The sequence below is a fragment of the Pogoniulus pusillus genome, chromosome 22 (assembly GCF_015220805.1).
Source record: "Pogoniulus pusillus isolate bPogPus1 chromosome 22, bPogPus1.pri, whole genome shotgun sequence".
Taxonomy (NCBI): domain Eukaryota; kingdom Metazoa; phylum Chordata; class Aves; order Piciformes; family Lybiidae; genus Pogoniulus; species Pogoniulus pusillus.
The window spans coordinates 20,798,941-20,811,543 of record NC_087285.1 but is presented as its reverse complement, the minus strand read 5'-3'; the positions used below and the strand labels follow the sequence as shown (position 1 = coordinate 20,811,543).

General features: G+C 55.1%; 1 protein-coding gene across 1 annotated transcript; it reads left to right on the top strand.

Annotated features, from left to right (window-relative positions):
• Positions 1-2,750: 2,750 nt before the first annotated feature.
• Positions 2,751-7,431, top strand: WNT8A (Wnt family member 8A). Its single transcript, XM_064162152.1, has 6 exons — positions 2,751-2,821; positions 2,912-2,945; positions 3,153-3,291; positions 4,189-4,314; positions 4,441-4,583; positions 5,977-7,431. The coding sequence occupies exons 1-6, from the start codon at positions 2,751-2,753 to the stop codon at positions 6,541-6,543; spliced, it is 1,080 nt and encodes a 359-aa protein (XP_064018222.1). The 3' UTR covers positions 6,544-7,431.
• Positions 7,432-12,603: the final 5,172 nt, after the last annotated feature.

Here is a 12,603-nt window from a genome sequence, read left to right as displayed (position 1 = left end):
ACTCACTCCAGCTCTGTCACCCATTTACCCTGGGCTCTCAAGACGACCCTCCTCCGTGCCTCAGTTTACCCAGCTGCAGACAGAGGCAGCTGGCAATACTTCACCTCTTTTGCAGCCAGGACGTTGCACGAAGCACTCTCTTAAGTGCATTTTTTTTACTAAGGCAGCAAGACCAAAGTCTGCTTTCGCTTGAGGTGGGGAAGTCCAGCAGCAGTATGACTGGGGATTGCTGCGGTCTGATCGATCCGTCGGGCTGGGTGACCCCACAGAAGCGCTGCCTCCTGCTCACCAGGACCCAGCTGCAAACGCAGGGAAAGAAGGGGAAAAAAAACCCAAAAAGCCAACCCTGCAGCGACACAGGAAGGCTTGTCCCAACACGCCGCTTTGTTTGCTGACAACTAGCACAGGTGACAACGTTACAAGCCACTTTTAAGATCTCTGAGACTCTAATGGGACAGGGCGCTTTGAACACCCGGGACGAGGAGCTGTGTGATGCTGCTCCCGGCAGCTTCACGCCCAGGATGCTGCTATTCTTCTGGCATGCGATAGGAATATTGTGTGTGAACTGACACGGCAGATACACTAGCGTTCGGGGTCTTTTTTAAGCTCTGTGAGCTCTCTCGGGCAAAAGGAAAACAAAACCAAACAAAAAGAATCAATATGCCCCCAGGCACAGCCAGACACAAACCCGAACAGGACCTGCGTGCTTATAGGAAACGCACAGCAGCTTTCCAAGCCCTGTGCGTGGGCTTGAGTCAATGAGCTTCACTGCTGCACGGGAAACACTTGATTCCCACTCACTGTCCTTTGACAGCTCTAACGAGTAGGATCTGTTCGGGATGGTAATGATTAAAATGCTGACTCACAGAGGGGTTTGCCATGCTGGCAGGGCTGCACCAGCTTTGTGCTCACTTGGAAGGTATTTTGCATCCCTGCTTTTCAACCGATCTGCAATTTTAATCCTCCAGCTGCGAACAGTTGTTTGTGGCTTTGCCCAGCTGCCTCCAGGTTTCTCTTCCGCAGGGTCTGGAGGGAGAGGGCTCTCCTCTCGCTTGCAAGACAGGAGAGTCTCATCTGCCCCAGAGGAGCTCATCTGCCCGCTCCTGGGAAAAAGGGAGAGGAGTGACAACCCCCCCGGCTGCCCGCGGCTGGAGCCGATAGACCTGTGCTTTATACACTCAGCTCTGCAAGATGCAGCGCCACAGGGCAGGTTGCCGACTCTGCGTTGCTCTTGTGCGTTCCACGGCAAGACAGCAAAGTTCTCTGCCAAGGTTTAAAACACAGCCTCCTGCCTGACCACAGTGGCGCTGGCTGCAGCTGCTCACCCAGGTGCAGAGATGGACTTTATGCCACTGTGGCCCTTTTTGCTCCTGGCACAGGTGCCACACACAGTCCTGTTCCCTCGAACCTCACATTTGCACCCCTTTTGCCAGTCTCCTTACTGTAGCAGCGTTTAGTGCCGGCAAACCGGTGCACCTGGGGGTCAGCCAGGGAGCTGCAAGGAGGAAGAGGAGGAAGACAAGGATGACAAGGAGAGCAGCACAGCCCTGCCATGGAGCCAGCACTGAGCAGGTGCTGTGCCTGTGTGCCACGGGGCAGTGCCTGGCAGAACTGAAGCGCTGTTTGGCACTGCTGACACCACATGGCACTGCTCTGGGGCTGAGCAACCACACTGCCCTGTGTGCACGGCAGGCAGGATCCCTGTCCAGGGTGACCCAGACCCCTGCTGGAACCACTGAGCCAGGAAAAAGCAGACCAAGGATTTTCCTTGAACACCATCTCACTGTTGCTCCGTACAGCCCTTAATGATGCTGGTTCTAACTATTAAGAGGCTTTTTGGGCTTCCCTCTGATAAGGATTTCCCTTCCCTGAGCAGAGCTGATGGCTGAGCAGTGGTGGAGGCTTCTCGCAGGGGCAGGGGCAGCAACTCCTGCCTGCAGAGCCCTGCTGCCTGCTCCGGCAGCCTCCACCGTAGGGAAATTACTAACCCCAGAAAACTGTTCCCTTAATTACAGCGTTGGAGCATGGAGCAAACCACATAAATGATTCACAGAGTGTTCCCAAGCTGCAGCCGCGTGAACGAGAGAGATTTCCAAACCCTCCGGAGCCCTGCACGCTGTTATCAGGATGGGAAGGAGGAAACTTTCATCATAAGGAGGCGAGGAGGGAGAGGAGCCCTGCCGTTAGACACATCTCTTCAAGTCAGGAAGACCTGGGAGGTCTGTCCCCTAGAGATCCCTCTGCAGAGAGTTAAAACTCCTCAGGGAGTTCTCAGAGGAGGGAGCAGGCAGGGAGCAGACAGGAGCAGGGGAGCTATAGAAATGCATCAGCTTCTTACTTCGGAGGGACGCGAGCACTGAGCCTCTGCTGGCAAGCAGAGGATGAAAAGGAGAAGGCTGAGAGAAAGGGATGGCTGGTGGCGGGGAGGAGAGTGAGAAGCGTCCCATTGTTAGGGAAGTTTGCTCTCCTTCAGACCATCCCGCTCCCGGGACAGCACGCCGCCTTTTGAAGTGCAACCTTAGGCGGTTCCTTCCCACCCATTGGAGCGTTTTGACCACATGAAGTCATTGGGTAGCAAATGAGTGGGGGGTTCTGACTATTCACAACTTCACCTTATAAATATCAGGGTTGTAGGTTCCTGCAGCTTTCCTCTGTCCCCATAGCTCACCTTGGGAAGGAGCAGAAGGAGGTGGCCCTGCAGAGAGCTAAGCATCATCAGAAAGGATCCAACCCCGCTCCTTGTGACAGCCATGAAGAGAAGCACCTTCCTCATCCTCTCCATCACAGCAGTCTTCAGCTCTATTCTCCAGGCAGCAGCGTGGTAGGGTCCAAGCCAGCAGAAAGGGCACCTTTCAGGATGCTCTTCAGCCTGTGGTAAAGTGTGTGATTAATTTTCTTTTCTTTATTTCAGGTCTGTGAATAACTTTCTGATGACAGGACCTAAGGTAACTAACACATGGGCTGTCAGGAATTTTAGCAGAGTAATTTCAGTTTGCAAGTGGGAAATAGGACGTTGCCAAGGAACCTTCTTTGCTGGAACATATTGGTCCTACTGAGTGCCAAGGGAAAGGATTCCCAATCCGTTTATGTCTGCTTTCATCGATAAATGACAGCTCTCGGTGGGTTTTAACCCCTCCTTTCTCCCGTGCCAGGCTTACCTGACGTACTCCAGCAGCGTGGCGGCCGGGGCGCACAGCGGGATGGAGGAGTGCAAGTTCCAGTTTGGGTGGGAGCGCTGGAACTGCCCCGAGAGTGCCCTGCAGCTCTCCACCCACAACCGGCTCCGCAGCGGTGAGTGCACCTCTGCCTGCCACCTCCAGCATCCCCCAGCTGGAGTCAGGATGTGCTCCAGAGAGAACTGGGGCTGCTGATTAAACTGAACTATGGAGGAGGGCTTTGGTGTCCTGAAATACCGTGGCTGGTTTTCCTCTGTCTGTATTAATTGGCGTAATTAGTAGCCCTAACGGTTTTCTGGGAATGCCAGGCTGTCTCTGGATCTCTGTCCATGCCAGGCTAGAGCTTGGTCCTTCCAGAAATGCTGCTCCATGGGGCTGCTCCCTGGGATGCTGTGCATGCAGTGGCAGGAGCACAATGGGGAGAAGCACAGGACAGATGGAGAAACCAGAGGCTTGCACTAAGAAACTGCTTTCATAAGCAAGTTGTGGAAGTATTTCAGTCCTGTTTGCTCCAGCAAGCAGCAATCTCTTCTCCTGAAGCAGCATCTCAATTGAATCTGTTAGGAAAGCTCAAGAAGAGCCTAAGTGAGCAGTGTGGGTACCGGCAGCTGTTAGCACAGGTTCAATGACCGGCTGAGACAAGATCAATGACAGTTTTCCCCAGCAGGCAAGATCAAAGCACGAGTGTGCCCCCAGAGCAGGAAAGGACAGGGACAACCCAGTGCAGGGGAAGGGAGTGGTAACTAACCTTGGCCAGAGCAGGACTGGGGCATTGCCTTCAGATCCCACCCTTGCCAAGAAATCCCATCCTGTGCCTGGACACCTGCATAACGTTCTGCCAGACCGCAGAACCCCTCGGTGCTGGAGCCTGAAGAGACGCCAGTCACAAGCATTTCATTTCCACAGCACCTTACCTTTGGCACAAACTGTTGGGCTTTCCCTTCTCGCACCTTTGTGGCACCCAGCGGAGCGGGACTGACGTCTCTATTTGCTTCTCTCCCTTCTCCCTCAGCCACCCGGGAAACATCCTTCGTGCACGCCATCAGCTCGGCCGGCGTCATGTACACCCTCACCAGGAACTGCAGCCTGGGGGACTTCGAGAGCTGCGGCTGCGACGACTCCCGGAACGGCCGCGTCGGTGAGCTGCCTCCTCGGCACAGGCTGCCATCGCCTCTCCAGCCCCACAAGCAGCCCCCCGAGATTTCAGGGCAGAATTTGGCCCACTGGGGAGCAGCTCTGTGCTTAGACAATGGCTGTCTTGCAGGTGGCCGAGGCTGGGTCTGGGGAGGATGCAGTGACAACGTGGACTTTGGGGAGAGGATCTCCAAGCTCTTTGTGGATGCTCTGGAAACAGGACACGATACTCGTGCGCTGATCAACCTGCACAACAACGAAGTCGGGAGACTGGTAAGCCAAACATAATACTATTCACTGATATTATTACTGTACTGAAAAGAGAATCTGAGAGTCTAGTGGCCTGCCCCATCTTCGGCCTTCTGTGACAATCCAACCCCTGTAAGCATTGGCAAGGGTTAAAAAAACACAGCCAGAATCTGACCCTAAACCTGAACTTCCAGCTCCTGCAGCTGGAAGTGCAGACAGCTAATGCCAACAGACAGCACTCGCTCCGAAGTGCACGGGTTCTATGCTCACCTCATGCTTGTCTGGTCTGTGAAACAAAGCAAGAACCTCCCTACTTTCTCCCAATATGCATTCCCAAGTTGGCCAGAGAGGCCAGGTGCAGGCTGGTCCCACTCACCAGCCAGCTGCCAGACTCGCCTCCTGCTCCCCACCTGGGCTGAGGTTCTCAGCATCTTGCCAAATCTCCTTGTCTGTAAAAACAAGGACGGCAACACTTAACATACCTATCTCATAGGGTGTGTCAGGGCTTAATCTCACATAGATACCAGTGATTGGGACCTTATAAATACCAGAGGGAGATAGGCAGATAATATCTGTGAAGTGCTTGGCCTGGAGGAGATGCAGGGAGGTTGGGTACGATTAGTCCAAAGCAGTTTCACACGTTTTGAATGAAACTTCTGAGAGGAGGCTTGATGATGCCATGAGAGAGATGAGTGGCCTGAGAAGGGCATGACCTGACAAAGGCTGGGAGAAGCAGCTCCGGCCAGGGCTGGAGACAATGCTTGGTGCCCACTTGCTATTTCTGTCCTCTACATAAGTGAAGAGGGACAGATGTTTTCCAGGAACTCTATTAAGGGTATCAGCACTTGTCCCGGAAGGACCTGAAGTCATGCCCAGCACCAGAGAAGGGTGACGAAGCTGGGGAGGGGCCTGGAGCACAGCCCTGTGAGGAGAGGCTGAGGGAGCTGGGGGTGTGCAGCCTGCAGAAGAGGAGGCTCAGAGCAGAGCTCATTGCTGTGTACAACTATCTGAAGGGAGGCTGTAGCCAGGTGGGGTTGGGCTCTGCTGCCAGGCAAGCAGCAACAGAAAAAGGGGACACAGTCTCAAGCTGTGCCAGGGCAGGTCTAGGCTGGATGTTAGGAGGAAGTTGTTGGCAGAGAGAGTGATTGGCATTGGAATGGGCTGCCCAGGGAGGTGGTGGAGTGGCTGTGCCTGAAGGTGTTGAAGCCAAGCCTGGCTGGGGCACTTAGTGCCATGGTCTGGTTGCTTGGCCAGGGCTGGGTGCTAGGTTGGCCTGGATGAGCTTGGAGCTCTCTTCCAACCTGGCTGATTCTATGATTCTATAATTCTATGACCTGAATTAGAAGTGCCATAGGGCCTGGATTTGACATTGCAATGATGATGCTCTGCTGCCCCTAACTTCACCTTTTCCACCAAGGCAGTGAAAGCCACCATGAAGCGAGCCTGCAAGTGCCACGGGGTGTCAGGCAGCTGCAGCATCCAGACCTGCTGGCTCCAGCTCGCCGAGTTTCGCGAGATTGGGAACTACCTGAAGATCAAATACGACCAGGCCCACAAGCTGGAGATGGACAAGCGGAGGGTGAGAGCTGGCAACAGCGCCGACAGCCGCGGGGCCACGGCAGAAGCCTTCCACCACGTCCACGCCACCGAGCTCGTCTTCCTGGAGGACTCTCCCGACTACTGCACCAGGAACGCCAGCCTGGGCCACCACGGCACCGAGGGCCGCGAGTGCCTGCAGGGCGGCAGGAACCTCTCGCAGTGGGAGAAGAGGAGCTGCCGGCGGCTCTGCACCGAGTGCGGGCTCCGCGTGGAGGAGCGGCGGACGGAGGTGGTGGCCAGCTGCAACTGCAAGTTCCACTGGTGCTGCACGGTGCGCTGCGAGCAGTGCCGGCAGCTGGTGGCCAAGCACTTCTGCACCCGCCGGGACGCCGCCGCCGCCGCCCCCAACCACATCCGGCGCAGGAACAAGGGCCACAAGCGATAGGCAGCAGCCGCCGTGCCCGAGGAGCGTGCTTTGGTGTCCCCACGCCCTGCAGCTGCGGGCGGAGCTGGGTGGGGAAGAGTGCCCGGGGCGTGGAAGGCTGAGCGGGGGGCACCACGCGAGGCGGTGTGGAGCTCCTGCAGGCGGACGCTGTGAGATCAGGGAGCGCAAGGCGCGGGCGCTGGGGGACCAGGACCCCTCTCGCCTCCGTGCTTTCTCCTCACTGTTTGCCAGCAACTTCTTTCTTGCCGGAGTCACTTTACCTCTGTGCTGGACAAAGGGAACAGTTTTAGGGTGCCCTCAACCCCCTGTGCCAACACCAGCGAGTCTGCCAAGGCCAGCAGCGGGACTCCATCCCTACAGCAAGTGAGGCAGGGCTGGAGGCTGCGGCCAAAACTGAGGTGATGCACCCTGGCAGCTCTGGGCAACGCAGCCCGAGCAGCCCCAGCCCAGCTGTTCATGCACTGCAGCTGCTCAGCAGCGTGTGGAGGGCAAAACTTTCTGATGGGAGAGGAGGTTCTGCAGTGTCGTGGTGTGTGCTACAACTGCAGCCTTTAGAGGACTCGCTTCAGTTTACAGACAGTGTTTACAGATTTCATTTCCTTCCTCCCCTGCCCCGAGCTTTCCTCCCCCTCCTCTTCTCCATCCTCTACATTTTGTATTTTCCTGCCCCTACCCCTGCCCCTGTAGAGTGCAGTCTCCTGTATTTGTGCTGGATAAAATTAAGCTGTTTACAATTCCTATTACTTTTTTTTTCCCCATTAGCAGATAAGAATTCAGAATTCTTTATGCCTAATGTTGGTTATTAATAAGTTGTATTATTGCTTGGCACAATCTCTCTATTTTTAAATGTCTATATATTTGGAAGGTTACCTCTGAAGAGTTAGATTCTGGAGTGTATTTTGCAATAAACACCACAACGGAAAGGCTTGGGTTGGTTTTTTTTCCCCTTTCTGGCTTCTAACAGCACGAGTTTAGGTTTGTCCCTTTCTGTACAAAAGCCAGAACTTCCAAGGGTTCCCATCCTTCGCCCAAAACACACCACAGCCAGCAAGAGACTTGCTCTCCCAAGCCTTAATAAAGGTTGGCTCCAGCCTTCAGTCCCTGGAGGATTTGCTTTAAGAGCTATCACCACAATATCTAACCTTTTTCAAGTGCTGAGTACGCAGCACTGCCTGGCTAAAGCTGACTTAGGAGCTCCTAATTCCTCTTTAATTTGCCTGGCCCCGACAGCCTCCAGACAATGCGAGGCTTTGATGTGGAAAGCGTCGGCACTCGCTGCAAAGTTCTTGAAGACCCGAGAGAAGCCCTTTGAACTGGGGACAGGAGAGAAAACTTGGGGACAGTTGTGAATGTATCTGCTGGTTCCCTGCTGCTCCGGGTTCAAACAGCCCCGCACACGGCGGGGAGGGAACACGAACAGGCTGCTGCCCGCCCGAGTGGGTCTTGCTCTTCTGCTGGCCTCTCCAGGGCTGTGCTGCAGCCTGGATTGCTCCTAGGAGGGAGCCAGGGCTGTGCCACCACCCATACCCATGATGTGGGGGCAAAGGAGGTTGGATATTAGGGCAAGTTTCTTTGGTGCAAGAGTGGTCAGGCATCGGGACAGGCTGCCTAGGGAGGTGGCACTGGGACAGGCTGCCCAGTCACCATCCCTGGGAGTGTTCAAGAAATGTGGGGACATGGCATTTTGGTCTCAGGTTGACAGTTGAACCCAATGATCTTGGAGATCCCTAATTCTGTGATTCTACCAGATTTGCTTTCCAGACAGGGGAGGAGGAGGTGGAGGAGGAGAGAAAAGTGCCAAAGAACCCTACAGCTCTGCCAGCACATTGCGCCCACGCTGCAAATGCTCTGGTGCTGCCTTTCCAGGGTATCCCGATGGCTCCCAGAGCAAACACAGCCTCGACACACACTACAGCCAAACCGAGAGGCTCAGGGTGTGAAACACCCAAGCTGGGAAGCAGAGCTCACTTCCACACGTTTGTTTTTGCAAAGAGCGGTTTTGTTACAGCTGGGAAGCCTACACCAGGAGGCCATCAGTCTGCAGGCTTTTTTGGGGGGCTGTTTTGGAGTAGCTGTTTCTAAGATTTACAGAACTAAGAGGCCACACCACCGAAGAAAAATGTCCCAAGATGTTTGCACAAAAGCATTTGCAACCCACCAGAACTTAGGCTGAACTGCAAGTGATAAACACAGACAAACCTTTCCTGCACCTGGCTCACTGCCTGACCTGCCTGCACAAAAATTCCAAGCTTCGCTTTTGTAGTACCTGTTGTGGTTGCCCAGACTGCTGCTGCCCTAGGTGGCTGCTTACCAGCACCAGCCCCGTACCTGGGCAGCCCCTGAGGATGCCAAAATCCCCTAGATCTACCAGATGAGGTCACAGATAGCACAGGGCAGTCACTGCTGATGTGCACTCAGAGGAGAGAAACAGCATTCCGCCAGGCTGAATTCGCAAAACAATAACCTCTGCTTTACCCTAACAGCAGGTAAATCCCACGGGGCCCATCAGGACACGCTGTGTGTCACCTCACGTGTCTCTCTGCAGCAGCTTTTCAAACTGGAATTACTGCAGAAGACAAGAAGTGGGAGGTCTGCAGGCACCCACAGCCCCAGAGCAGATCTCTGTCCCGGGGAAACAAGGCTGCAGGGCGGAGCAGAGCCGCTGCAGCCCGGATCCATCCTCCCCGCACTGAGCCCTCCCATCGCCACTGGCTTGCCAAGCCAGCAGCCGTATCCACCACCTTGCATTCCCATGCTGGAGATGAACTGTTCTGCAGGAATTTGTCTAATTGCTTTCTGAAAGCCATTTCCATTTCTGGCACCCAGACCAGCTACGGCAAGGAGAGTGTCTTATGCAAAAGCCAGGAACCAAATGCAAATGGAAGCAAACTCAGGAGAAAGTCACATACCAACCCATGACACAAATTTCCATTCTCTTTTTATAGCTCTCAGAGACAATAGCAAGTCTGAGCAAACACAAAAACAACTCCACGGCTTAGAGCTTGCCTGAGATGCTAGTCCTGGAGAAGCCGAAGCTCTCTCGTCCTCCCCCCCTCGTTGCTTGGATACAGCAGTCATCAATTCTCACTACATTCACCGCTAAACAATAGAAATTCAGGATCATCTTAATCCATCAGGGCACTGTCAGGGAGCCCCTACACCCTGCCCACGAGCTTCTGCAGCCACACGGGCACAAAGGCCAGGCGCACAGGCTGGCACAGGGCAACGAACCCCACAGCTGCCCGCAGCACACCCCCCACTGGGCTGCTTCCTCCGCTCCTGGAGTGATTTTTACCTGGGCAGCAAGCTCCCGCGCAGCAGTTCCCAAAATGAACCCAAACTCACGCAGAGAGCAGAGCAAAGTCCTGTGCTCTGCTGGGTGGCAAAGGCTGCCTCTCCACCCGCAGCCACGCAGCGCCTGAAGGGACTGCTTGGTGCCCTCAAACCTGAGGCTGCTTACTCGTGATTACCACAGTCAGCTCCAAGCTGGGACACCTGCAGCTCACTGCGTGCTCAGAGGAGGAGATGTGCTGCTCCTTTAAAGCCTCCTGGCCCTGCACGGATCAGTAGTTACCACAAAGAAGTGAAAATCTGACTCCAGGACAGGTGCTGTATGCACTCAAGCCAAACTCCACTGCCTGCCCCCCTGTCAGCACTGCTGCTCCCCTCCGGGGCTGAAGGCTCCTTGTCGAGCTGGGGCACTGGAAGGGTGCTGGGGATACTCTGGACCAGGCACACCTCACTGGGCATCCCAGGCAGGGCTGTTGAGCCACTTGGACAGTCCTGGAACAGCACTTGGACATCTGAGCTGCTGTTTGTGGGGCACAGCCATTGCCATGGCCACAGTGGCCTGTGGCACAGCAGCTGAACTGGCCTGACAGCACTGCTGGCTTTGTAGAGTTTTACAGAGGCTGTGCCTCTGCTGTGGGAAAGGGCTGGTTTATAGCCCATGTTTAATGAGAAAAGGAAACATTTTAAATGCAGAAATGCACCAGTCCAGACCAGTCCAGGTTTATGCCAGAGAAGCCTGCTCAACTAATAGGGACCCAGAACACCAGTGTGGGGATACTTGTACCACAATAATAGCCCAGGCTAAGCTTTCCCAGTCATAGAATGATAGAATCAGTCAGGGTTGGAAGGGACCACAAGGATCATCTAGGTCCAACCCCCCTGCCACGGGCAGGGACACCTTACCCTAGATCAGTCCTTCCCATCTAATGCAGGACCATCTCACTTAGTACCTTTTGGCCATGCTGCCATCCAGGTACCCATCCCAGCACCCTCACCAAGAGCAGCAGCCACCAGCTTGTCTTTTTCTTCCCCACAGCCAGAAACACCCCCACAGCCTGGTGCCCCTTCAGGTAGGAACATGGGCATGACTCCACGTGTGGTGTTGGCCACGGTCACCTCCATCCCTGTGTGAGAAGTGAAGTTCAGGCACTGCAGCAGCCTGGCACTGGGCAGGTGGTGTGTCCTTGGCATGCTCCAGCACTCAGAAGCAGGTGGGGGTTGTGTTTGCCTGGGCAGATGTCACCACTGCAGGAACTGGATCCTTGTTTTGGCTCCCAGGAGAGAAGGGGAGGGCAGCTCTGCCAGAGAAAGCACAGCACCATCAGCTGCGTGCCTCACTGGGCTCTCCACGCAGGCTGGCAGGGCTGTCTGTGCGTGGAGGTGGAGGCACCACAGTGAGCAGTACCTGCCCCAGCCCCCCTCCCCTCGACAGGTCATGCTGCTGGACAGTGAGGAGTGAATGTGCTGCGTTCACGAAGCACAGGCTCTGCAGAAGCTCTTTGTGAAGCAGTTTGGAGGTGGCTGCACTGTGGCCCAGTGCTGCTCCTTCCCACCCTTCTCCAGCCCCAGCTGGGGGCTGCTCCCATCCCCACTGTCCCACAGCAGCCCCTGCTGTGTCCCACCATCAGCCCTCCTTTAGCCCAGGCTGCTTTGCTTCGGCTGTTAAAGTCCTTGCCTGGTGGATTCCCTGCAATTTATGCCACCAGTGCCCTTTCATGGATTATAGTTCTGCATGAGATGTTTGTGCTGCATCCCTCCCCCCATATTAAAGTGTCAGGAGAGCAGCCCCAGGCCATCCATCTTCAGGACTTCCGCATGGGCTTGGCAATTCTCTGACATGAATATTATGGCTCTGCATGCAGAGGCTCCATCACTCAAGCTGACAGGTGTTAGAATCTCCTCTCTTCAGCAGGGTGAAGTGACCTTTTCATATGCAGCCCTAGATCCCTGCTCACACTGTGCCTAGTGCAGTGAAACCAGCCAGCAATCCCCCAGCAGCCTCAAAACCCAGCCACAGGCCCTTTGCCACTCTCACACCCAACCCTTAGCATGGCAAAGGTAAAGGGCTACGAGGATGATGAGTGTGAGAGGGACAGGGATCTGCTGGAGAGGGTCCAGTGGAGGGCTACGAGGATGATGAGGGGACTGGAGCACTGCCTGGTGAGGAGAGGCTGAGGGACCTGGGGCTGCTTAGTCTGGAGAAGGGAAGACTGAGAGAGGGTTTGATAAATGTCTATAAATATCTGAGTGCTGGGGGTCAGGAGTTGGGGACAGGCTCTGCTCACTGCTTCCTGGGATAGGACAAGCAGCAATGGATGGAAGCTGCAGCACAGGAGGTTCCAGCTCAGCACAAGGGGGAACTTCTTTCCTGTAAGGGTCCCAGAGCCCTGGCACAGGCTGCCCAGAGAGGTTGTGGAGTCTCCTTCTGTGGAGCCTTTCCAGGCCTGTCTGGATGTGTTCCTGTGTGACCTGAGCTAGACTGTATGGTCCTGCTCTGGCAGGGGGGTTGGATTGGATGCTCTCTTTGGGTCCCTTCTGTCCCCTGACATCCTGTGAGCCTGTGAAAGGGCCTTCATCAGCCCCTGGTTAGCCCTTGCTAGTGCTAGTCCCACCCAAGAGATGAAGCTGTGCCCAAGTGATGCCTGCTGCAGGACTTAACAAGGATTTCAGGAACGGGGAGATTTGCCTGCCTGCCTTGCTGCAGTGTGCACCAAAGGTTGTTGTGGCCAGTTAGCAGCTTTGGTCACTTTGGAACCTCACCTCCAATCC

Coding starts and splice junctions, on each gene's coding strand:
- WNT8A (XM_064162152.1), top strand. CDS start 2,751: ATGAAGAGAAGCACCTTCCTCATCCTCTCCATCACAGCAGTCTTCAGC. Junction 2,946..3,152: donor TTCTGATGACAGGACCTAAG/GTAACTAACACA, acceptor CTCCCGTGCCAG/GCTTACCTGACGTACTCCAG. Junction 3,292..4,188: donor CCACAACCGGCTCCGCAGCG/GTGAGTGCACCT, acceptor CTTCTCCCTCAG/CCACCCGGGAAACATCCTTC.